This window comes from Pelodiscus sinensis, chromosome 1 (genome assembly GCF_052426305.1).
Source record: "Pelodiscus sinensis isolate ZL-2025 chromosome 1, ASM5242630v1, whole genome shotgun sequence".
In the NCBI taxonomy this organism is placed as follows: Eukaryota; Metazoa; Chordata; order Testudines; family Trionychidae; genus Pelodiscus; species Pelodiscus sinensis.
Genome location: NC_143052.1, coordinates 193,334,842 through 193,358,949, shown reverse-complemented (window position 1 = coordinate 193,358,949; position 24,108 = coordinate 193,334,842). Strand labels below are relative to the sequence as shown.

The 24,108-nt window shown below is 42.9% G+C and overlaps 1 protein-coding gene and 1 pseudogene across 3 annotated transcripts in view; one reads left to right on the top strand and one right to left on the bottom strand.

Moving 5' to 3' along the window:
- PCP4 (Purkinje cell protein 4) overlaps positions 1-20,951 on the bottom strand; it is a 105,456-nt gene extending 84,505 nt beyond the window's left edge. Inside the window, exons 1-2 of one of the 3 annotated variants that reach the window (XM_089774053.1) lie at positions 20,833-20,951; positions 14,199-14,282 (exon numbers count right to left, since the gene is read on the bottom strand). In XM_089774053.1, coding sequence (XP_089630179.1) covers positions 14,199-14,219 — 21 coding nt within the window. In that variant the 5' untranslated portion in view covers positions 14,220-14,282; positions 20,833-20,951. Of the gene's footprint in view, positions 1-4,635; positions 4,771-14,198; positions 14,283-14,490; positions 14,561-20,832 lie in introns of those variants that run through there. The other 2 variants (XM_075912105.2, XM_075912109.2) reach the window with 2 other exon arrangements.
- Positions 17,411-19,394, top strand: LOC149525685 (uncharacterized; annotated as a pseudogene).
- Positions 20,952-24,108: the final 3,157 nt, after the last annotated feature.

Sequence of the window (24,108 nt, the reverse complement as noted above, 5' to 3'; positions counted from 1 at the left end):
AAAAGCCTGAAGGGACAGAGCTGGAACCCCATTATGGGCCAGTGGTTTAGGCCCTAATTGAGGATGTCAAAGAAGATTTTATGGAGCAGGGCCTTACCCCCCACGTCTCCTAGGGTGTGTCTAGACTACAGGGTTTTGTTGACAAAAGTGGACGTTTGTTGACAAAACTATACCTGTGTCCACGCTGCCTTTGAGTTATGTCGACATAACGCCAACAAAACTCAGCAGTTTTGTCGACGTATATAAACCTCATTCTATGAAGAATAACGCCTTTTATCGACAGAGTTCTGTCAATAGAAGGCATTATTGCATCTACACTGTCTTTTGTGTCCACACTGCTATGTCGACAAAGTGGCTTGCTTTGTCGACAGAACTGTATGTAGTCTAGACGCTCTTGGCTGTGTCTACACTGGGCCACTTATTCCGGAATATCAGCCGCTTTTCCGGAATAAGCTGCGAGCTGTCTACACTGGCCTTTGAATTTCCAGAAAAGCAACGACGCTCTACTGTACAAAATCAGCCGCTATTCCGGAAAAACTATTCTGCTCCCGCTCGGGCATAAGTCCTTATTCCGGAATATTGTTCCGGAAAAGGGCCAGTGTAGACAGCCCAGTAGTCTTTTCCGGAAAAAAGCCCCGATCGCGAAAATGGCGATCGGGGCTCTTTTCCGGAAAAGCGCGTCTACATTGGCCACAGACGCTTTTCCGGAAAAAGGGCTTTTCCGGAAAAGCAGCCTGCCAATGTAGACGCTCCTTTTCCGGAAAAACTGAAAACGGAATAGTATTCCGTTTTAAGCATTTCTGGAAATTCATGCCAGTGTAGACACAGCCTCTATGTCAACATAAGTTTTGTTGACAGATTCTGTCAACAAAACTTATGTCGACATAAGCCTGTAGTCTAGACATACCCCTACAGTGGAGACCTTAAACATCAGGTCTCCTAAATGGTGTCTTATAGCAAGCTCAATCCCCCCTGAGGAAGCAGATCGACTTTGAAGGACATACTTAACTATTGATTGGACCGGAGCAAGCAAGCACACGTGCTGCATATCCCAGTGATTTGGGCTCTCTCCTGGAATACAGACGAGTCCAGTTTGTGTCCCGGCTCTGCTATACCGTTAAGTGTTCCCATACAAAGTAGACCAGCTTCAAGATGAGAGACTCCCAAATCACAGTGTTTAGGGCTCTCCTTGCAGAAAGTGGGAGGTCTCCTTTCATGTCCTTGCTCCACATAAGGCTCCTGGATGAGGAAGGGGGGAATCAGCTCCAGCCTTCCGTGGCCAGCAGGAGCACGGGGAAGGGATGCTGGAGCAGAGTGCTGCTCAGAAAAGTGGCTGTGAGGCTGTTTCTCTTTAAAAACCGTGAGCCCAGAGGGGATGGGGGAAAGCTTCAGGCATAACTTCCGCCCCCAGCACAATCCCATTGTCTGGCTTCTGGCCAGAAACTGGCCAATGGGAACTGCCTGTTTGAATAACAGACAACACATGAAGCACCGTGCTCCCTCGTAGGCATGGGGCAGGCAGGGGGGCAGGCTGGCTGAGAAACTTTTTAAGTTCTGAAAGCATTTAGCTCTGCAGGCAGGCAGGCTGGTTGTGTTGCTGGCTGGTAAGTCTCCTGGCCACAGCAGACCCTCTCTTACACAACCCCACTGCCCCCCTTCTGCACTCATACCCCCTCCCAGATATGGGTACCCCAATCCACTGCCCCAGATCACAATCCCCTCTTCCCCTAGGTCACAAACCAAACTTCCACACCCCAGTCCCCTGCCCTAGCTCACAACCCCCCTCCTTCCCTAGGTCACATCCCAAACCCCTGCACTCCAGTCCTCTGTCCTAGATAACAATTGCCTCTTTCACCCAAACTCCCTCCCAGACTCCACTCCCCCTCTTTCACCCCAGTCCCTTACTCCAAGCTCTCTTCTGCACCCAACCTCCATCACAGAACCCTCACTTCCTCCATTAATATCATGGAAGAGTGTGGCCCTCAATCACTTTTCAAAATCTTGGAGTGGATCCCTATTAAAAATTATTGCCCACCCATGATCTAGATCTTAGCATCGGAAACAAATGCGCAGATGTCAGTATTCCACAGTGAAGTCTTATTTTTGTCTTTAAAACTTCAGTCTCTTCCCCGCCCCCACAAAAAAACCCAAGTTAAATGTAAAGACATTTAAAATGGCATGATCACATTGACAATAATTTTATGTTTTTCAGCTTTCTATGGGAGTGGGCTTGCGGCCAGAAAGAGAAAACAAAACTTCTGACTTTTGTGCAACATGAATACAAAAAATGAAGCAAGCTGCAGTAAATGGGGTTTGAAGTGAAGGGTCTCATTTTTTGTCAGGTCTGGGGTTTCTAAGCTCCACTAACAATGTTATAATGATTTGCATAAAAAATACAATCCCTGGATCATCCTCACCATCCTCCCTTGTTTCCTTCTCCCACTTCTGGATATTTGATAGCCATATTTGAGCCATGCTTTTCAGTCACATTATGCTCAGATTTCATGGCAGATAACAAAATGATCTGCTGCAAATATGTACTGTATCTTAAACATCTCCAGATTCTATGGTCCAGACAAAATCTATCAGAAGCCACATCAGGAGTCTAAACATTGAAGACTCCTGCAACTAAAATGAGCGTCTTCTGACAACCTTTCTTTTTTGCTCCATTTTTGTTTCTGTCCTGAGAGTGAAATAATCAACTAATGAACAGTTAAAGGCATTCTTCTCTAGTGCAGTTGGTGAAATAAGTACTCCAGGTGTAATCATCCTCAGTATGACAATGACAGCAATTCTGTCCCTCGAAGCATCAATCATGGAGTTAAAAATTCTTAAATAGATACTTGGCAGGGTCTTGAGAAATGTACTGAAATGGAAAGCGGTATCCTCAATGATGGGGATTTGCTAGAAAGACTATTTTGTGCGGGACAGGGAAGTATATTAATAAACGTATGGGATCCCAGCTGATGTGATGACTTTGATGTTCAAGGGAGTTCTTAGCTTACTGATTAGAGAAAAGTGAGGTTATCTCAAAGAGGGGACCCTACTACAAACTATTGTTCTGGGAACTACTGTATGAACAGCAGCTGAAATGGGTATGTAATAAAAAACTGCATTGACATGGTACAGATATAGACAATAATAATCAACCTCGTGTCATTTTATGTTAGGAAAAGTTAACACTTTACCCCCAAAATGATGCCATAGCAGAGCAAGTATCTCTGTTAATGTATGTGACAATGAGATACTTTGTATATAAAAGCTACAATATGAACTCTATCCAATTTATACAAATGTAGGTATCCAATCCACATATGAAAGGCTGTAGGATTACTGATGCCTTATCTAAGTATTATGTGTACACGACACATAGCAGGAACACATAATAAGGATTCCCCATGTCTTAGCCTGTTCTGATATGCGCAATGTAAACAGAAATATGCCTGTTGTATGACCCTTTTGCAAAGACCACTATACTACACCTCTCCTTATGTCTCCTCATTATGTTTATAACACAAGTCAGTCGTTTAAGATATGGTAGAAAACATAGCAATAGCCGTAGGCAGAGGCATACTTTGTGTGATTGTTAATTTTACCCTAACTGCCAAGAAAGAAACACCCATCTGTCAAAAAGGCAGTGATAGAAAAGAAGTCTCCAAAAATAAGTGCTACGTAAGACATAATTACAATTAACTCAATTGATTTGGGATAAGAGAAAAAGCTGAACTATAGAATTCAGGGTTCTGCTGGCTGAACCTGCCAGACATTTGGATACACCTTTTAAAATAAAAATATTGGCTTGTCACTGCCAAACTCTTTCCCTGCAAATAGAGTAAGTGCAGTGACTGAATTTTCAACTTTCTTTTTTTAATACAGAAAGGTCCTTTCATGCTGGATAGTATTTGCATTTTTCCTTGACTGGTTATAAGGACATATGTAGATGTAATCTTGCCCAGGACAATAGCTATCTAGTTCATACCACTAGCAAACTACAAACAAGGCATTTTTCAATGAGGTTTATAATTGAATATCTAACTTTTACACCACTGACCTGTCAGCTCAATTTTTCTACATTGAATAAAAGCATAACGTGAAACTTTAAAAGATGATAAAGATTCTCTTATTTGATATCTTCAGAGTACCATGCACACCTATAGAGTTATATTTAGTAACAGATAACAAGAGTTAGTAATAATCTTTGTTAGAAACTGATGTTTCATAATTCGCAGCCAGAGATCAGATGTTTCATATGGCTGCAGGCAGTGCTAAGAGGTACAATGTAATCTTATTCTGTTTTTAAGTAAGTAAAAAATAAGAACTACCTGCTCATTTCCAAACATGCTTATTTAGAAGAGTAAGTAGAATATTTAGCTGTGTATGCTTTAAACATTCAAATAAAACATTCTCTAATCCTGTTAACTATATGTATTAATTAATTTACTGTTATGAATGTCTTAATTTCTCAAACTTTAATTCCATAGTTAAGTTAAATTGACTTTAATCTTAAGTTAAATTGACTTTTTCTTAAGCAGCATTCCCCTGTTACTGGTGTTATTCCTGCTTCAGATATCGACATCTCTCTCTCTCTCCCTCTCTCTCGCTCTCTCTCTCCAGATAATAGGTTTATCCACTCACCTCACTCATGTTTGTTTTGAAATGACAGCTCACAGATTTTCAGTTCCTCACAACAGGGAGACTGTACAAAAGCTCTTTCCACTGTTCCTGGATTTTCTCTTAAAAAGGGTTGCCCAGTGGCATCATGCCGCTAGTAAACCAATAAGATGCATTCACCTGCTGAACTCCTCAGCATGCATCCAAGAGCACAAAGGGCCACCTAGTGGTACAAACTGAAAAGCAGAATCAAACTCCAGGTTGGGTTGTTCCAGCTAAAGGGCACATTCACAGTTCAGGATCATTGATAAGGTAAGAGGGAAAGCCTAGCGAGTATGAAATGTTTATTTTAATTGTAAGATGAAACTGTTTCACCTAGTGATAAAAAAATATTCAAAAACAACTGTATTGAAAGGAGCCAGGAAACAGCAAACCACTTTACAAATCAGTATTCCTGAAAATAAGAGTGTCTGTGCTGTCCCATATTTATACATGCTCGTATTCATTACAATCTCATACTTCCTCCAGATACTTAGCTTCTCTGTGTGTGTTTCCTGAAAGAATGAATTAGGCACATGCCTCACTCCACAGAAAGTAGTTAGTGGTAGTGCCCATCTTATAACTTTTATAGCTTAATGGTTAGAACACTCATATGGGATGGGGAGACCCACTGTCAATTCCCTCCTCTGACTGAGGGGAAGAAAGTATTTGAAGAGAAGTCTCCTATAGCTCTCAGGAAAGTGTTCTAACCATTGAGTTATGGGATATTCTGAGGTGGGGCTCCCACAAGCTGCCCTGTTGAAACTTCTCGACTGTGGATAAGCAATTAAAAAGTCATTAGAACCGAGGGCTGTGCACTGAGTCTCCCACATAAGTGCCCTAATCACCAGGCTACAAAGTCATTCTCACCCTCTTTCTGGCCCAGTGACTTCCTAAGTATTTATCCAAAGTGCTCTAGCTCCTGGGCTAAATGCTGTAAGACACTACCACCACAGCATGTCAGATTCTGAATGGGACCATTCCGGTAGGCATGCTTAGAGGCATCCTGCCAGAAGGGCCCTACCTGCCAAGCCAAACAACTCTCTCCCCCGGGTCTGTGGATCATACTTGGAGGCAGGAAACCCCTACCTGAAGTGTGACAGAATGCTTAGAAGTGGAAACTGAGCATGCTAAGAGGCAGAAATTTAGGCACTGAGGGAATGTGGGCACCTACTGGGTTCCAGGGGAACTTTATAAATTACAGCGGAGCCTAAAACTGGGACTTAGTTGCCTAAGTATTTTTGTGGCTTTGAGCCCTACTGCTTTTTCTTCCCATTATTCAGTAGGTCCAACACAGTTAAAAAAGAGTGAGCTGGATTTTGTTCCGGTTTGTCCATTATCAACAGTAGGGGTACGTCTAGACTATAAGCTTTTGTCGACAAAGGCTTTGTCGACAGATACTGTTGGCAAAGCTTATGTCGACAAAGAGCGTCTAGACTACATCCAGTTCTGTCGACAAAGCAAGACGCTTTGAAGACATGAGAGTGTAGACACAAAGGACAGTGTAGATGCAATAACGCCTTCCGTTGACAGAACTCTGTCGACAAAAGGCATTATTCCTTGTAGAATGAGGTTTACCGCCGTCAGCAAAACTGCCGAGTTCTGTCGACGTTATGTCGACAGAACTCAACAGTAGTGTAGACGCAGATATAGTTTTATCGACAAAAGTCCACTTTTGTTGAGAAAACCTTGTAGTCTAGAGATACCCTAGGATTCACTAACTTCTGATGAATTACACTTGTGCAACCATGTGAATACAATTACATTATGCACGTGTGATTAGGACCTAGGTGGAAGACAATCAATTGTATATGTGTAACTGGAGGGCTAACTTATCTGCAGCACTTTTATAACTATTGATATGAAAAAAGCTTGGAATCTTGTTTGATTCTCAGAAGCCAAGTTGATTTTGCAGGGCTATCAACTGAGTGCATTTGAGCGGGAAGTCACAGAGGGTATGACTACATTACAGCGTTATTTTGAAATATCTTATGTCAAAATAGTTACTTCGAAATAAGATATTTTGAAATAACGTGTCTACACACAAAATGCATTTTGAAATAGTTTTTTTTATTGAAACAGCGCATCCACACTGAGTGGAAGCTGAATAGCATTTAAGGCTGGCCAGAACCAGCAGGGCATCAGGTCAGGAGTTACTTTGTGTGGCCGCTGCCTAGGCTATCTGAGGCCTGTGCTTAAAGGGATCCCCTCCCACCTCCCCCCTCCCATGTCCCCCCAACAGCCAGTTCTCAGGTTTCCCTGCTTGCTTGCTTGCTTGCTTGCTTGCTTGCTTACCTCGATGAGGGACAGCAAAGCATTTTCTCTCTGTATACTCTGGTTGCCCTCACTCAGGACACCACAGCACTCTGCAAAATGGAGCCAGAGCTGCCCCTGAACACTCTGCTGCTTCTCGTGGACGCATTGCTGTGAGCCTGGCTGCACTTTCTGCAGGCTGCCATTTGGGAGGTCCATCAGAGGGCTGTCAGTATCCAGGAGGCCCTGCGGGAGAGCTGCCACCCTGAGGAGCACTAAGAGCCTCCTTGGTCTGCTCCACTGGGGACTTGTGCTTCATTTCTCCCTCACATCCTTCCACTTACCCCTCTCTAACCCCCCTTCCTGATGTCAAATAAAATACATGTATTTTCATGAACACAAACTCTCTTTAATAAAACTGAGGGCGGGCGGAATGAAACTCTGGTGAGAGTAGGGAAAGGAGGTCGGAGAGGGGAATAGAGAGGCTGGGAGAGGGGAGGGGGAACCTGGGAAGAGGGAGCTGGAAGGGGGAAGCAAGGTGAAGAAGGAAGCTTAGGGCTCAGGGTTGGGAGTCTCGCCAGACCAACTTGATTTTCTTGCAAACCTGATCCTGGGTTCGCATGTGCCCTTTGGTGGCCAGGCTGGCAGCTATCCTGCTATAGACGGCCATGTTCCTCCATCTAGTGCGGAGATCATGGACGTTGGGAGCATCCCTCCCAAACCTGAATAAGGCCCATGATCTCCACCCTGGACCAGGAAGGCGCCCGCCTTCTCCGGGGTCTGGCAGGCTCCTGGGATCTGGAAGACTGCTCCTGGGGAGCGGTGGAGGGCTGGCTGCCAGTGGCTTGCTGGCTCATGTTTTGGGGCCACTGGGTCAGGGGCAATGACTTCTGGCTCTGGGCTCGCAGGCTTGGAACTGACACAGGCACTGTGGCCAGAATCTACTCCTTTAAGGGCTCCGAGGAGGGGGGAAGGAGGGGAAAAGGAGAGGAATGATCTTGGTTGAGGCTGGAGTGGCCACCAGGGCACCCTGGGAAGGCTGGAGGCCCCCTATTTCAATATAAGTGTCTACACAGCACTCATTTCGAAATATATATTTCGAATTCGTCCTTATTCCTCATGGAATGAGGTTTACCAAATTCAAAATAAGTGCTCTGCTATTTCGAATTAATTGCCAAATAGCGGTTTGGCTGTGTAGATACTAGTACAGTTATTTCGAAATAACAGCTGTTATTTTGAAATAACTTTTCTGTGTAGACATACCCTGAGATACAATAGATCTCAAACTCCACATACTGTTCTTTACAGTCACTTTTAGGAGAGAACTAGATTTTAATGATAACTGAAAATCCAGATGAAAGAGTTATCCAAACCCAGCACACAAGAGCAGAAGTACCATTTTTGTTCAAACTTTCTTAAAAAAAACACTACCCTGTGCTTGCTTTAATGTATTCCCTAAGGCTACGTCTAGACTGGCCACAAATTTCGGAAAAGGGATGCAAATCAGGTAAGTCAGCATAGGGAAATCCGCAGGGGCTTTAAATATCCCCCGCGGATTTAAATAAACATGTCCGCCGCTTTTTTTCCGGCTTGGGGAAAAGCCGGAAAAAAAGCGTCTAGACTGGCGCGATCCTCCAGAATAAAGCCCTTTTCCGGAGGATCTCTTATTCCTACCTGAAGGTAGGAGGATTGCGCCAGTCTAGACGCTTTTTTTCTGGCTTTTCCCCAAGCCGGAAAAAAAGCGGCGGATATGTTTATTTAAATCCGCGGGGGATATTTAAATCCCCCGCGGATTTCCCTATGCTGACTTACCTGATTTGCATCCCTTTTCCGGAATTTGTGGCCAGTCTAGACGTAGCCTAATAGTGTTAGATTTAACACACATATTCCTTATCACTGTATGATATGAGACTGGTCATCCTCCACACATATCGGGTAGCAAACCCAATTAAAACATGAAACATAAAAATAAACCAAATTTCAAAAGGCCTGAATGATTTAAAATATAAAATAAGCTTAATCCCTTGGGACCTTAGTTGCCATCTAACCTCTAGGCCCATGCAATGGAAATGAGTTGATAGTTACGGCAGAGTTCCACAGCTGTCAATGTCACAAAAGAATCAGATGTAATTTGGAAAAATTGACAGCCTTACATCAGGAGGCATGTAAGACAGAGCTTATTGTATAACATGAGTCATCTCTTATTCCTACAAAAAAAAACCAAAATATAAAACTGTTTCTGGGTCAGCCTATAAAATAGTGACGCAGGTAGCAAGTAGAAGTCTGTTCTCTGATTACCTGGTGTCCCTCAGCTTTGAAATCAAGAAACCAATGGCTATATTCAGTCGTTATTAGTACGCTAAACCTTTAGAAGCATAAATACTGCTTCCTTGTCTCCACTCTGACTGGTTGCTTATTGCATAAGGGAGTATTTGAAAATACCCAGCCTTCAAATATTATCTGGCATTTACCTTTGGCAGTTAACTTTTTAATTAAAAGGTAAAAGGCATATTAATTATCAGTTAAGAATATTCAATCTCTGTTCAGGAAGGGAATTATTGTTTAAAAATTTGTCTGGCAGTTATTCTTTTATGTTTGGGAAGAGGTGAAATTAAAAATTTACCTCTTTCCTATTTCATGTTACTAGCACTGCGAAAGTTAAGGTTAAAGACAAAGTCTTCATGCTCAGTATTTGGTTCTTTCCACTTTGGGTTTAAAACACAAAAATAAAAGCAACAAGTTTTTCACCAAGTTGTAGAAATGAAGGGTTTCTCTTCAGCCTCATCTGAGAACCTGCATAGTTTCACTGCTCATGAAAGTGTGTTTTCGAATAAGTTGGCATTAGTAACAAGATCATTGTGATTGTCAGTTGGTTGCTGGGGTGCACAAAATGTGTCTCTTTCCCTACCACATGCACCCTGTGCAAAGCATGATCACAAGGAGCGTCTCTGCAGTCAGTCTGCCAGTGTTCATTTCTCCATACAAGGAGGGATCAGAAGCCTTTTCCTCCCCATTCCTGACAAGCTGATCTGGCCAGAAACATGGGGAAGGGTTTCTGCAGTATTATGCTAGCACAGTAATTGCATTCCCCCTGGCCTGCCTAGTGTCCTTAATGTGGTGGCTCTAGCTTTTATCATTTTTCCTGCCGGTCTCAATAAAGGAGAAGAAAGGAGTATTAGTCTGGTTACTGGTCTGCAACGTCTTATTTCTCAAATGGGCAGTAGCTTCAGAAAAACTGCTGCTGCCCATGCTGAGCAACTTTGTTTGGTTTATGGCTGTTCATGGGACAAAAATAGAAAGGCAAGGCATAAGAACAAGAATTTGGGGCTCTCTCTCTGATGGCTACTGACTAAGAATCCTCATAAAATATAGGTTTTAATTATAGGAACTTTCATTTCCAGAAAATAAGAATGGTCATACTGAGTCAGACCAAAGGCCCATCTATATCAGTATCCTGTCTTTCAACAATGGCCAATACCCTGTGTCCCAGAAGAAATGAGCAGAACAGATAATTTTCAAATGATCCATCCCCAGTCTCCCACTCCCAGCTTCTGGGAAAACTGTGGCTAGGGACACCATCCCTACATATCTTGGCTAATAGCCGTTGATGAATTTACCCTCCTTGAACTTATTTATAGTCTTGGCTTTCACAACATTCTCTGGCAAAGATTGCCAGAGGCTAACTGTGCATTGTGTGTGAAGAAATACTTCCTTTTGTTGGTTTTAAACCTGCTGCCTATGAATTTCAATTGGTGACTCCCTAGTCTTTGTGTTTTGAGAAGGAGAAATAACACTTCCTAATTCACTTTCTCCACACCAGTCATGACTGTACCCTCTCCTGACTCTCTAATCTGCCTTTCCCCACCATTCCTCACCATGAAGAGAGATGTTACATTAAAATATGGGAGTGGCCATACTAATGAAATGATGTAACACTAGCCTTCCTATGCCCACAGAGGGCCTCAGAGTATGCCCACCATCAAATAGCTAATTTTGGAATCCTGAGCAGACCCAGACCAATTCATCTCAAATCGATTGGTACAGATTATAACAGAGCTTGCCCCTTAACTGGATGGGCTGCTACATTCCACGCCCCAATGACATAAAAAGCTAAGCACTGGTTCTTAGAGCTCACTCCATTAACCTCATTTAAATCCATTCATCTGAAGAAAAGGATTGTGCTCACAAAAGCTCATGATACCATCTACATTTTTTGTTAGTCTCTAAGGGTACGTCTACACTAGCCCCCTAGATCTATCTAGGGAGGCTAATGAGGGTGACCGAAATTGCAAATCAAGCCCAGGATTTAAATATCCCACGCTTGATTTTCATGTTCCCAGCCGGTCGCCGTTTTAGAAATTGACTAGTCTGAAGTAACTGCCCCTGTCTACACACAGTCGTGAAATGGGATTCCGGAATAAAGCCCAAATCGAATTAGGTGGTATTCCTTGTGAAATGAGGTTCTTCTATGAGGCATAGTTTCTTTTTGCACAAGAGTTCTTGAGCAAAAAGGCATGTGTGGATGTTCCGCAGGGGTTTCTTGTGCAAAAAGAGCCTATCACAGAAAGCTCAGGTGCTCTGATGGCCATTCTGTGAATGGCATTCAGAACTTTCTTGTGCAAGAGTGCCCGTGCAGTGTGGATGCTCTCTTGCACAAAAGCACATCGCATTTGCAATGCACTTTTGAGGTGTGGATGTGCTTTTGCTCAAGAAGTTTTTGTGGAAGATCTCTTCCACAAAAAGCTTCTTGCGCAAAAACCCTGCAGTGTAGACAAAGCATAAGGTGCTACAGGACTATTTACTGTTTTTTAAGTATCCTCCCTTGATAAGCTATACAGGCTCTAGAGAGGCTAAAATAAAAAAGCATGTCAGTTTCCAGGGTTTCCAATCCCAAGCATTTATATCCTAAGTCATGCCTCAGAAAGTTTAAAATAATAATAATAATAATTAATAATTAATAATACGTCATGTTCTTTTTATTTTCTTTCTAGTGTCCATGCTTTTATGGTACACAAAGGTCATGTCTTCAAGCATTTCTCCACAACCAGGTGGGTTAGAAAATTCTTGGACTGTCCTTTCTTTTCCTGTAATGAGCAGATTCAACACCAGGTACAGGGGGTTGCATAGGAAAATACATACAACCATTTACTTAAAGACTGTTACAATACATACAACACATAAGGGGAGAGGAGGAAGTAAGGTTACCGAAGCATAATTTGGGGATTTCCTAACTTCTGAGAGCTTGACGTTGCAACCTTAACATTCTCTTAATGTAGCTTTTTTTAATGTAATTATTACTTATACAGAACCAAATACACTAGGCACTTCCCAGAACAAATAGGAAGTATTTCTTCACACAACGCACAGTCAATCTCTGGTACTCTTTGCCAAATGATGTTGTGAAGGCCAAGACTATAACAGGTTTTTTAAAAAAACCTACAAAAGTTCAAGGAGGGTAAGTTCATCAATGGCTTTTAGCTAAGATGGGTAGGGATGGCGTCCCTAGCCACAGTATTCTCAGAAGCTGAGAGTGGGAGACTGGGGATGGATCATTTGAAAATTATCTGTTCTGCTCGTATCTTCTGGGACACGGTTTTGGCCACTGTTGAAAGACAGGATACTGGCGTAGATGGACCTTTGGTCTGACTCAGTATGGCCATTCTTATTTTCTTAGTCTCCCACTGATGGTAGTGGGAGCAGAGAAATGCCAGATGCGGTGGCCTCTGAAGGTCCCATTCCATACATCCAAATTCATTGGCTATGTAATTTGACCATAAAGTTCTATGTGATATGAGTCACAGTGATCTGCTTGAAACAAAAACACAACATACATAGAAATAATCATAAAAAGTCAGATAAATTAAGTTAGGAGCAGAGTGGAAATTCGCTTTTAAAGCAAACATTGCTGGTTAATGGAATATGGATCACGGTTGGCTAACAAATAGTTTGTCTCATTAACCATGGTTTTTATGAGTTTTTCTTTTTAAGTAGTAAGTGAGCTCATCTATTATAAATAACTAGGAAGAGTTCCTGAAGGTCAGAGGAATTTAATCCTACCATCTCTTAAATATTTAGTTTACCATCTCTTTGTATTTAAAGTTTCAGAAGCTAAAACTTTAATGGTGTTATGAAATTGTACACAGATGATTTCACCTGATATTCAAAAGGAGAGTTGGATAACATACATTTGATTCATGTAAGGCCAGTAACTTGCTAACTGCTCTTTTAGAACACATCACTATGAATAAAATAGGAATTGCTAATGAACATTAATTTATCCCTTTTGTGCTGTGTTTTGCAAGTGTATTGTTATGTAGCCCCAAGAAATGGCTGCAGAGTGGAGCCTTGACTTCTGATTAGACCACAAAAGGTATCTCAATGCAGTCTTTCATGTTAGATGACAGGGAGCACCACACAAAAGGTTCTTGTCTAGAGATGAGGTATATTGTATTTCTATCAGTATTTCCAGATCTGTGAGTTTATGATAGTGTTGCCATATAACATGCAATTAGGGGTGTGACCACAGCTTTAGATAGACTTGAGGTGTGTGTCTCCCTTTCCTCTATCCTTCATCTGTTTGTGTTGCTAAATTGCAAGCCCTTCTGGACAGAGATTTTCTCCTTGTTGTGTTAGATTTAATTATACTCTCAGTTTAGACATTTGCCTTCAGTTTGACCTTGATTTGATAACAAATTGAAATTCACTATAAAACATCAAAGTACTTTTACTAATATATATGCCTTTGATATGACCATGATCAAATAAGGAAAGCTAATTCTGAGCAGAGAAACCAAGTGCAGAACATGGGAAAAAGTAATTTCTACCCTACAATATATATTGATTTGTTGATGAGATTGTTAAAATAATGGCCAGAATAACATCTCTGCTAGTCTGGAGCACATCTGGAGTAACTCTGTTGGGCAAAGTGGCCTTAGTGGAGTAACTATGGATTTAGAGCAGCAAAACAAAGATGAGAATTTGCCCCAAAACTGAAGATGTCATTTTATTCTCTGAAGTCATGTGCATTTACCTCCCTTTAAAACTGTGGCACTATTTTTGTGCATTTCCAAAAGCTTTGTCGGGATGTTTTTCTTATTTTTGATTAATATTACAGAAATTGAGGTGCAATATATAAATAATTGGAATACCATGTCCCCTTGATAAATCTATTCTATTATATATGCTACTAATTTTTTAAAAATACATGACTGATTGGAGTACAAAGTAATCATTGTGTCCTGTTGAGTGTTTTTATTATAAATTACCTTGTCAGTAATGCACACACAGAAGCTTACCTGACTGTTGGAAAAAGTCATTCTCCTAGCACTGAAATGCCAATTCTAACCCTGGGGAAGAAGTCATCAGCTGAAGTAATGGAACTGAAAGAATGATAATAGATTTATTACTTAAATTGTTGATTATGCCAATTGACCTTTCAGTCAGATCTTTAAAGCATCATAAAGTTCACTTGCTTCTTGACAGGAAAAAAATCATATCCCAGTGCTACTAATTATATTTATTTGAAAACTGTGTTTGCGAAGCAGAAAACAGAGCTAGAGGAACAAGCTGAGTTCAATGAACTATTACCTCTGAGCTCTGCAACTTCAGATGACTCTCTGCTCGCGACTGCAGCTAATGCTATCATGCATGCCTAGAAGGAGAAAATATTATAACCGCACTTTAGAGCCTTTCATAGAAATTGCTGTCATTATAGCCACGTTAGCCATTGCTTTGAATTATCACAGGCAGTGACCCACCAACGTATGAGAAGAGTGCTGCAGAGCAAGAGAACTATAAAGAGGATGGAAGTTTAAATGTATTACCTTTCAGAGAGAGCTATTCTAGCTACATTATAATAACTGTTCCTTGTGTAAAACAAGAGTGGAGAAATATGTCTGATGTCTGTTAAGCAATTCTTATCCAGTTGTAAAATTAACAAATACAAGCAGGTGCACATCTCAGTAATGCAACATTGGTAATTGTAGCTCCTGGGATCTTCTTACGGTTTCTGTTCTAGAGCACCCTAATGACCTCAGAATGCATCTGTCGTTCATTCTATCTTCTTCCACCCCACAGAAAGGGATTTTAACTGATGAATTTAAGGCGTCTAAGATTTATTAATAATGAAGTTGCTGATTGGAGCGGTATAAGGGGGTAGGGGAAAAACTCAGTTTGGTGGACAAACTATCAATATCCATTAGAAGTTCTTCATTAATTATTCCTGATGGAGTTCATTGTGATAAATGAACAGCCTCTGCAATGCAGGGCAAAACTTGTAAGCAGGCTGGTCAATGAGGGCCAAGTGATATAGATTTCGTTACTTATGCTTATTATTTTGGTAGCCCCACATTGCTGTGTGCAGCACTTTTCAGCCCAGTAGGAAGAAGTGATGTCTGCTGTGAGGTCCTACACTCTGACAGATAACATAATGAGAAGTGACAACAGACCAAGGGTAGAGGGAAGGATGAGAAGTATTTGTGAACTAGGGATAAAGGACCACTGCTCTAGAAAGGGGCATTATTTACAAGGGCCCACCTGTTTATGGGTGCATAGTTTAGAGAAAGGCTCCAGGAGCCTGCTCAGTAGATGGGCATAACTGCAGTCTTTATTCTTCCTAGAGCACAGAGACAGTTTCCTGCAAGCATCTCTAGAATGCACATTATAGTAAGATGGAAACTAGTGGGGTCAAAGTCCTACCTCTTCTGCATTGACCCAAAGAGCTGGTGCGGCACAGCAGAGATGGCTTGCTGCAATCCAGAAGGACATAGCAAGAGGCTCATGCTACCACTGTGCTCTGGAAAGCTCCAGAAGGAGGCAGAATTGCACTCAGGTCATGCCACTCCACACCACATCAGTTTGAGCTGTGCTTAAATAGAAGGAAAAGAACTAAATTGAATTGATTTCCATATCCTGATAGGAGCTCTTTGTAGATATATGCAGCCATGAGGGAAATTTAAATAGATGTATGTGGATAATTAATTTATGGCAGGAGTGGGGATTTGGCCCCGGCTTGCCTGGATGTGACCCCCAATGCCCTGCAGTGGGACTGGAACACACAAAACCTACTAGTATGGACCCCACTATGTCCTGGTGTGTGAGGGGAATGTGTTTTATTCCTGCCCAGTGAGAGTTTGTCTTTTTTGTATTGCTTGGGTGTGGCTGACTTTTCTATGGGTCAGTGGCCTCTGAATCAAAAAAGGTTCCCCAGCCCCCATTTATGGGATTTCCAAAAAGCAAGTTTTATACCTGTTATAAAAAATGACCATTCAACTATCTTCTCTGCGGGCTTGAAAAATCTATGTACCCATTCACAAGTCATTGTTTTATGAAGCAAATACCAGTTGAATGAGTCTAATAGGGTATGTCTACACTACCACCTTAGTTCGAACTAGGGTGGTTAATGTAGTCAATCGAAGTTGCAAATGAAGCCCAGGATTTAAATATGCCGGGCTTCATTTGCATCTTGCCGGGCAACGCCATTTTTAAATCCCCGGTAGTTCAGACTCTGTGCCCGCGGCTACACGCGGCCCGGAGTAGGTAGTTCGAATTAGGCTTTCTAATTCGAACTACTGTTACACCTCGTGAAAGCCTAATTCGAACTACCTACTCCGTGCCGCGTGTAGCCGCGGGCACGGAGTCCGAACTACCAGGGATTTAAAAATGGCAGCGCCCGGCAAGATGCAAATGAAGCCCGGGATATTTAAATCCCGGGCTTCATTTGCAATTTCTATTGATTACATTAACCACCCTAGTTCGAACTGGGGTGGTAGTGTAGACATACCCTTAGTTACTCAGAAAGAGGTGGATCCAAAGTTCATTGGAGTAAATTGAAAGAATTCCAAAGATGTCCATGAGCTTTGACTCAAGCCCCCCCAATCTGGGTTCCTGTTCATGACACAAAAATCATTCCATGAAATCTCCCCAACCCCTGCTGAATCTACCATGTCTGAATTAAACACAATGACATTTTGTATTTCAGTTACCTCTTTCCTCCTGCACCCCATCCCTTTCACAACCTCCACTTCCCACTGTATCGTTGTCATGATGTGTAATAAACATAAATAATCTTTATACTTTTGAAAGAAATGAAAAATGACAATCTTGGATGCAGTCTATTTTGGCCCAGTCTTGCAATAGCTCTAAATTTTACCAGTTTGTAGCTATTTAAATTATTTTTCAGTATAAATAGTTCTACCGAGAGTGGTAGATTTTCAAAGGTACAAATGGCTATTATGTATGTGCCTTTGAAAATCTCCCTGATGTGACTGAGACCAAGTGTACACTGCCAGTTATTGTGCAGTAAATCAGCCCCCAGCACTGTCACATTCGAGGTGTCCACACTAATAAGGCACATAGTGTGCATTAGCTCTGCAGTTACTGTGCTATAGGGAAAGCACCTTGACGAGCAGTGTAGAACTTGCTGCACTCTAGACAGAGCCGTGAGGTGCCATTGTGGACACTCTGGTGTAGTACTGTATGTTGACTGGCCTCAGGCAACCTTCCCATAATGCCTGTTCTTGCCCCTCTGCTCATCTGTTTGAACTCTACTGCCCTGCTCTCAGGTGCCCAACCCTCAGACCCTCCCTTTGCGTTCTTTTTAAAATTTGAAAGTCCCCTTCCTGTTTGCTCAGTGACATGTATGTTTTCTCTCCAGATGGCCATGCCTTCTCCACGCACTATGACATCTGCCACTTGGAGTCATGCCAAGGAGATAGACCTTATCTGAGTTTGGGATGAGGAGGTTGTCCAGTCTCAACTGCGCTCCTGCTGCAAGAATTATCATATCTATGGGGAGATCTCAAGATGTATGATCAAAAGGGGCCATGACTGGTACGCATTGCAGTGTAGGGTCAAAGTGAAGGAGCTGTGAAACACCTAATGCAAGCCACAAGAAGCAAACCACTACTCTGGTGCTGCACTTATGACCTGCAGGGTGATATACTTGTGGGTGATCCCACCTCCATTCCAAAGACCCCCTGTAGATACTTTGGGGGCTCAGGGACCAGCAACAGTGGACCAAGCCAGGAGGAAGAAATTGTGGAGGAATGTGCTGAGGGAAAGGGGAACCCAGAACTAGAGAACAACTCAGCATCCACAAATGCTTGTAGTCAGGAGCTGTTTTGTACCCCCATCGAGGCGAGCCAGTCGCAGTAGTTGGAAGCTGCAGAGGATGAACCTGGTAAGCGGGTGTGATTCCTGGAAGCAATCAAGCAAGTTGCCAGGAACGGGAAGGTTACAGAAAGGAGGCTCAGTTCTGTGTATTGCTGCTACCATCACAGTGCTGCTCAGATGCTGAACAGGGCATTGATGCAATCTCATAATTCACAATAATCTGCCTCACAGATCTCATCAAAAATGTCATGCAGCTGCTGAGCCAGGCATCTGTGTAAATTTGATTGCAATGCTACTGTGCTGCCTGACCCGAGGGCTGCCTTTCCCTCATCTCTGTGCTGTTTGGGGCGGAGAAACCATCACTGCGCAAAGACAAGCCGCATATGGGTCCAGATGTAACCCATGGTCAAGTAAAAGACCTTCCTTTACTTCCCTGCACACCCTAAGCCGTGAGGTGTCTTCCAGGATGAATGCACCCTGTGGAAATAAATGGCCATTACTCCCTCCCCTCCTCCTCCACAGAACTCTCCCCAAGGCACACCTAGCCAGAGTACAGTGCAGCCATGTGCAAATGAAAATCCCTGTGCCCCCACACCAAGGAATTCTCCTGCCCCCAGTGATGAACTTACCATTGTGGGGTTCCTGTATCTTGCTCCCAGACAGTCAGCCAGTGCTAGGTTTGTGAACAATGCTTATGTTTAGAAGGGGTCAGCATAGTGCTGTGTCTAGTTAACAACGTACCCTCTCTACTGTGTTGCATTTTTGCCTTGACGGAGCTGACATTGGCATGCTTGTCTGAAATGATATCACCTGTGGAGAGGCTCATAAAGTCAAGAAAATGCTAGCAAATGAAAAGGGAGGGGGGAGGAAATGGAGGAAGCTGAGAGCTGGGTGCTAGAAAGAGTTGGAGCTATGAATAGGAAACATGTGCACAGAGAGTAGGTGGCTTTGGCCCAGATCTCATCCACAGAAGCCTTCCCCAGACTGGATTAGGGGTGCTAGTGGCCTCGGGTCACTGCCCCCAAAGAAGGAATTGCAGGGACTGAGTAGACAATGCACCTTTGTGTGAAGCTTAGCAAGAGAGGCATATGGACCCCACCAGAAGAGGTTAATATGATAAGTAAGGGAGGGAAGGCTCTAGTAGAGGTCCTGGGCATCATTAGGTATAGTACCAGGCATGTGGGAGGATTTGACTCTATTTCCACTGCCATGGAAGCAGAAATGGGCTTTTCCTTTCCAGATGTATCTAATACTCACTAAGGGAATCTAGCACCTGCCTTCCAGATTTGAACGGACGTGCTCATGTTTAATTTGGACTACTGTTACATCATTTCTCCAAAATCACACACTGTAATCTGTTGTAGAAACAGCAGGATAAAATTGAGCAACAAATGCTGGCATCTTCCCAGTGCAAAGCAGGGCCTGGAGTTGCTATTTACAACCACCATTGCCAGGGGGTTGTTTTGTTTTCTTCTTTTAAAAAGCAGAGAGCAACATTGCATTGTTGAGCTCCCCACAGAAACAAAGAGTGGAACAAAAGAACACAAGGCACCTCAACTGTTCCTCATTATGTGGGAGTGAGTTCAGCACACCGTCCCATGAACGTGGCTTTCCTTATCCAAAAGTTCTGCAGCCATTGCTCGTCATCCCAGGCTTGCATGACAGTGGGATCCCACCACTCAGTATTTGTATCCCATGCCCAATGGTCAGCATCCCCTTGAATGCCATAAGAAATCTCGTGCCATGCGTACCCCGCATGGACTTCTCATCGTCACTTGGCAGCTTCAGGAATAATTCAACTGCCATTTGTGACATGTTAGTGAGACCTAATAGCATTTTCGTCAGCAACTGGGGATCCATTCCCACACACTGAGGAGGCAGAAGATGCAACACAGAAGCTGCTGAAAGATGGTACCAACTGCAAACAGAAGCGTGGGAATTGCTGGGATGTGAAGTGATGCACCACAGGGCATCGGGATGGGACCCACGTTGCCCTGCACCTCCCACAAACCTCTGTGGCAGGAGAGGAAGAGAAGCTCTGTGGGATAGCTGCCCACAATGCACCACTCTCAAAGGCACTGCAAATGCCACAAGTGTAGCCACACTAATGTGCTGGTGGCTAACCATGTGGACACCCAATAGCATTCTTGCTGCTCTGCTCTGTAAGCAGCACCGTAACGGCCAGCGCTTTATATCTCCCAGTGTAGACGTGGCCTAGAGCTATACCAGCCTTTTGAGCTATATCCTGCTTCTCTTCCTCATTCTAAATTTCTCCTGAAATCAGCAAAGGTTTGTGTGAATAAAAGGAGCAAGATCTGGTCCTCTGCCATGTCCTGAATGAGTATGAGATTATAAATTCTTCTCACATTGAGCTTACATAATGAAACATGGAGTGTCATACGCTTCTAAAGCTTCTAAGGAGAAATGTATTCAGTGAACTCTGTGTTATGTTTAAATTGCTGAGGTTGCTCAGTACATTGTGTTCAGGTGTTATTTTTCCTATAGCTTTTGCTCAAACATTTGCTGCCTTGGCAACTAAGTGCTGTGGCAAAGCACTATCTCACCCTTTCAACTTCCCTACAACAATTCAACAGTAGCCTCAATACCCTAAAGCTCTTCAATGAAGGATCAGATGCAATTCTTACAAAGGCAATAGAGATTAAAAAATCCTCTCACTAGCTCAATTCTGTTTAATCTGTGTATTTGATCACCAAATGCCATACACCCATTTCATAAATTTTTCAGACTATGTATAACGGAAGGCTCTAGTCCACCTTATTTGGGGGGAAATAAATATTCAGTCATTAAGGTGATTACCTGTTGTGGGCAATGGTGAGAGTTTGCCTCTGTTGCTTTGCCCACTCAAATGTGAGATGCTTTCTTTTGTAAAGAGAAACCACTACATGAAGTTAAGGCTATTTTTAAATAGCTGTGACTAGGTGGGTTCAGGTAGCTTATTCCTAATACTCTGTGAAATACAAAACTGAAGGAGATAACTTTAAGAAACCTTACTCTGGAATGAAATACTGTATGTCCACGAAGTTCTTGTTTCCAGGGCTACTTGTAAAGAATTCAAATCAGAACACTTAATAATGGAACATGGAGTGGTTTTACAATATCAGGCAATAGTAGTGTTTGTGAACAACATAGAACATAGATATAGCCAGAATAAGAAAACATCACTGAAATTTTAATAATAAAATCAACCTCTACAGGTATCAGAGATCTGTGCCTCCATAAAGTGCTTCAAATGCTGCTTACAATTTACAGTTTAGGGGGGATAAAAATCCTCACTTAATAGTACACAACTTTCAAGAGAGCCTAAAAGACTAGAAGTTAAGGATGATACATAGTTTGTGTGAAATGTCTGAGAACAATACATTTGGTAAGAAAATGTGCCACTGTTGGGGTGCCCAGGTGCCCAGTATTTGATTGGAGTGTCCAGCCAAAAAAGAGACCTGACAACATCTAGTCAGGATACCCAATTCCGGTTATTACAGATGGAGGAGGTGGGAGGTGCTGAGTCATCACCCACACCAACCTCCTACTTAGCCAGGCCATTTCCTATCTGTTCCCTGCCCCGGCAAAGTAGGCGAGTCCCACCTGACCCAAGTGGGGTTGTTAGAGAGGGAAAGCAGCAAGCAACAGGGAATAAAAGGGAAGAGGAATGGACAGGGATAGGGCTTTAGGGGGAATAGACATGGCAGGGGCAGGACCTCAAGGGAAGAGGCAGGGCAGGGGAGGTTGCAGCACTTACTGTTGAAATGTCCAGTTTTTAAATATTACCAAGTTGGCAGCCCTAGCCAATGTTCTTGAACATTTTCATTTTACCAGTTTATAATTTTAAAGGATACTGTTGGCATTAATGAACCTGACATGAATGCTATGTAAGAACACACCATAGCTGAATGATTGAATTGTAGTTTTGGACAGCACAGAAAACCGACCCAGCCTGTCAGCACATATGTTTGGTTTGTTGCTCTACACAGCTCTGGAAAAAAAATCATTTTTTTTTAATATAACCCCCTTTTTCCTCCTCGGGTTACAGGTGTGCCTGGGTTCCTGATGGCTTTAACATAAAAAGGAGATCCTGAGTACCCCAGTGGTGATATTGTTTAGCTGGGGATTCCCTATCCACTCTGGGTACATCTAGACCACATACCTCTGTCGGCAGAGGGATGTAAATGAGGCACTTTGAAAGTGCAAATGAAGCGGGTCTTTAAATATCCCGCGCTTCATTTGCATAATGGCGTCATGGTGCTCTTTCGAACAAGCGCCATTTCAAAAGTAAAACTGCAGTCTAGATGCAGTTCTTTCAAAAACGGCAGGCTTTTTCAAAAGATCCTGTACTCCAATCTTTCAAAAAAGCCTGCCATTTTTTAAAGAACCACTTCTAGGCCGCGGTTTTACTTTCGAAATGGCGCTTCTTCGAAAGATCGTCATGACATGATTATGCAAATGAAGTGCAGGATATTTAAATCCCCGCTTCATTTGTACTTTCGAAGTGCTTCATTTAGATCCCTTTGCCAACAGAGGGATGTAGTCTAGAAGTACCCTCCTTTGCTGCAATCCCTGGCTCATAAAGAATATGCAGTGGTGGTGCCTCCACCTGACTGGCCCTGTACACACTTGATGGTGTGCCTTGGGAGCTTCCAGGAATAAAATTATTCCAGCAATAATTTGGGTCTAACTCTAGGACAATTATAAATTATAAATAATATACATCTAATTGATTACATTAGAATGAATACACCTTTACTTAACAACTTAAAGAAACTGGGTTTAACAGATTAACAGTGAATAACATTAAGAAAATACACAGAAATAATAGGAACTTATCTATCTGGCATTTGCACTGCCACCATTTATCCCACCCCAGAGTGTGAACTCCTAGAATCCCAGATGCTTGCGTGGGTGCGCTTGAAGATCTGCAGCCAGAGTGGAGGTTCTCTGTAGGTTGTGTGTGTGTGTTAGTCCAAGCTGTGCAGCCAGCTGCAAACTCCCTCTGACACTGGAATAGGCTTCACCAAATGCCAGCAGCTCTGGTTCACTGGGCTGGACACTCTGCCTCTCTTTGGACTCAGAGTTAGTCTGTATCTCTGAGGTCTGTCCCAGGCCGCACTTTCCCAAAGAGCCCATTTACTTACAGCCTCCCCCAAGTGCTGTTTTTTAGGTAGTCCTCCTCAGCCACAGGTGCAGCCAGAGTCTCTCCCCTCTACGGCAATCAGCAGCCTGCTAGATCCAAGCACCACAGGCTTTCAGTCCCAGACTGTAGCCACAACACAACAGTTCCTGGCTTGGAAATAAGGCTCTTTCACAGCAGTCTGGCTCCCCTCTCCCAAAATGGAGAGCCCCAGACTGCTGAGACCCTCTCTCAACATGCCTGGACAAGTCCTCTCTTTCTGGTTTCCTCAAGGACTCATGGGAGTTGTAGTCTCTAGGGCTAGATTGCAGCACACAGGATCCTCCCAGAAAAAGTCAGAGGCACCTTTAGGAAGGGGACTACATTAAATTTGTGACATTTACAGTACCATGGAAACATCATGTTATGTCAGCATAATTCACATTGCTGTGTCCTTATGCCTACTATAGAATGAAAACTGCAGGATCTAATTCTGGGGATTGGTGTGTTTTTAGGGCTGGAGCTCAGTGAAATCAGTGGAAGGATTCATTGGTACTATTCATTTGATACATATGGAGAGACTCTTGTGACTCTGCTGCTGGTGGAGCCTTTGGCAGACATGAGCTGATGCTTGTTCCCCTTCCCTGCAGACCTTAGTGCAGGGTAGGCATGCTGAGGTGGCAAGGGGAGTTACTGGAGCACGCTGCTCTCTAACACTACATCTGCACTGATTCCTCTTCTGCAAGAGGAAATGCAAATGGAGTGCTCATTTGCACATGTTGCGCTCTCATTTGCATTTCCTTTTCCTTTCCCTTTTGCGCAAGAGGTTTTTCCACACAAAAACTCTGTGTAGATGGCTCCTTTTTGTGCAAAAAAACCCTTTTGCACAAAAGCCGTTCTTCCTCATCCCAGGGTAGATGGGCCAAATGTCAGAAAAGCCTCTTCCGAAAAAAGAATTGGAAAAAGATACT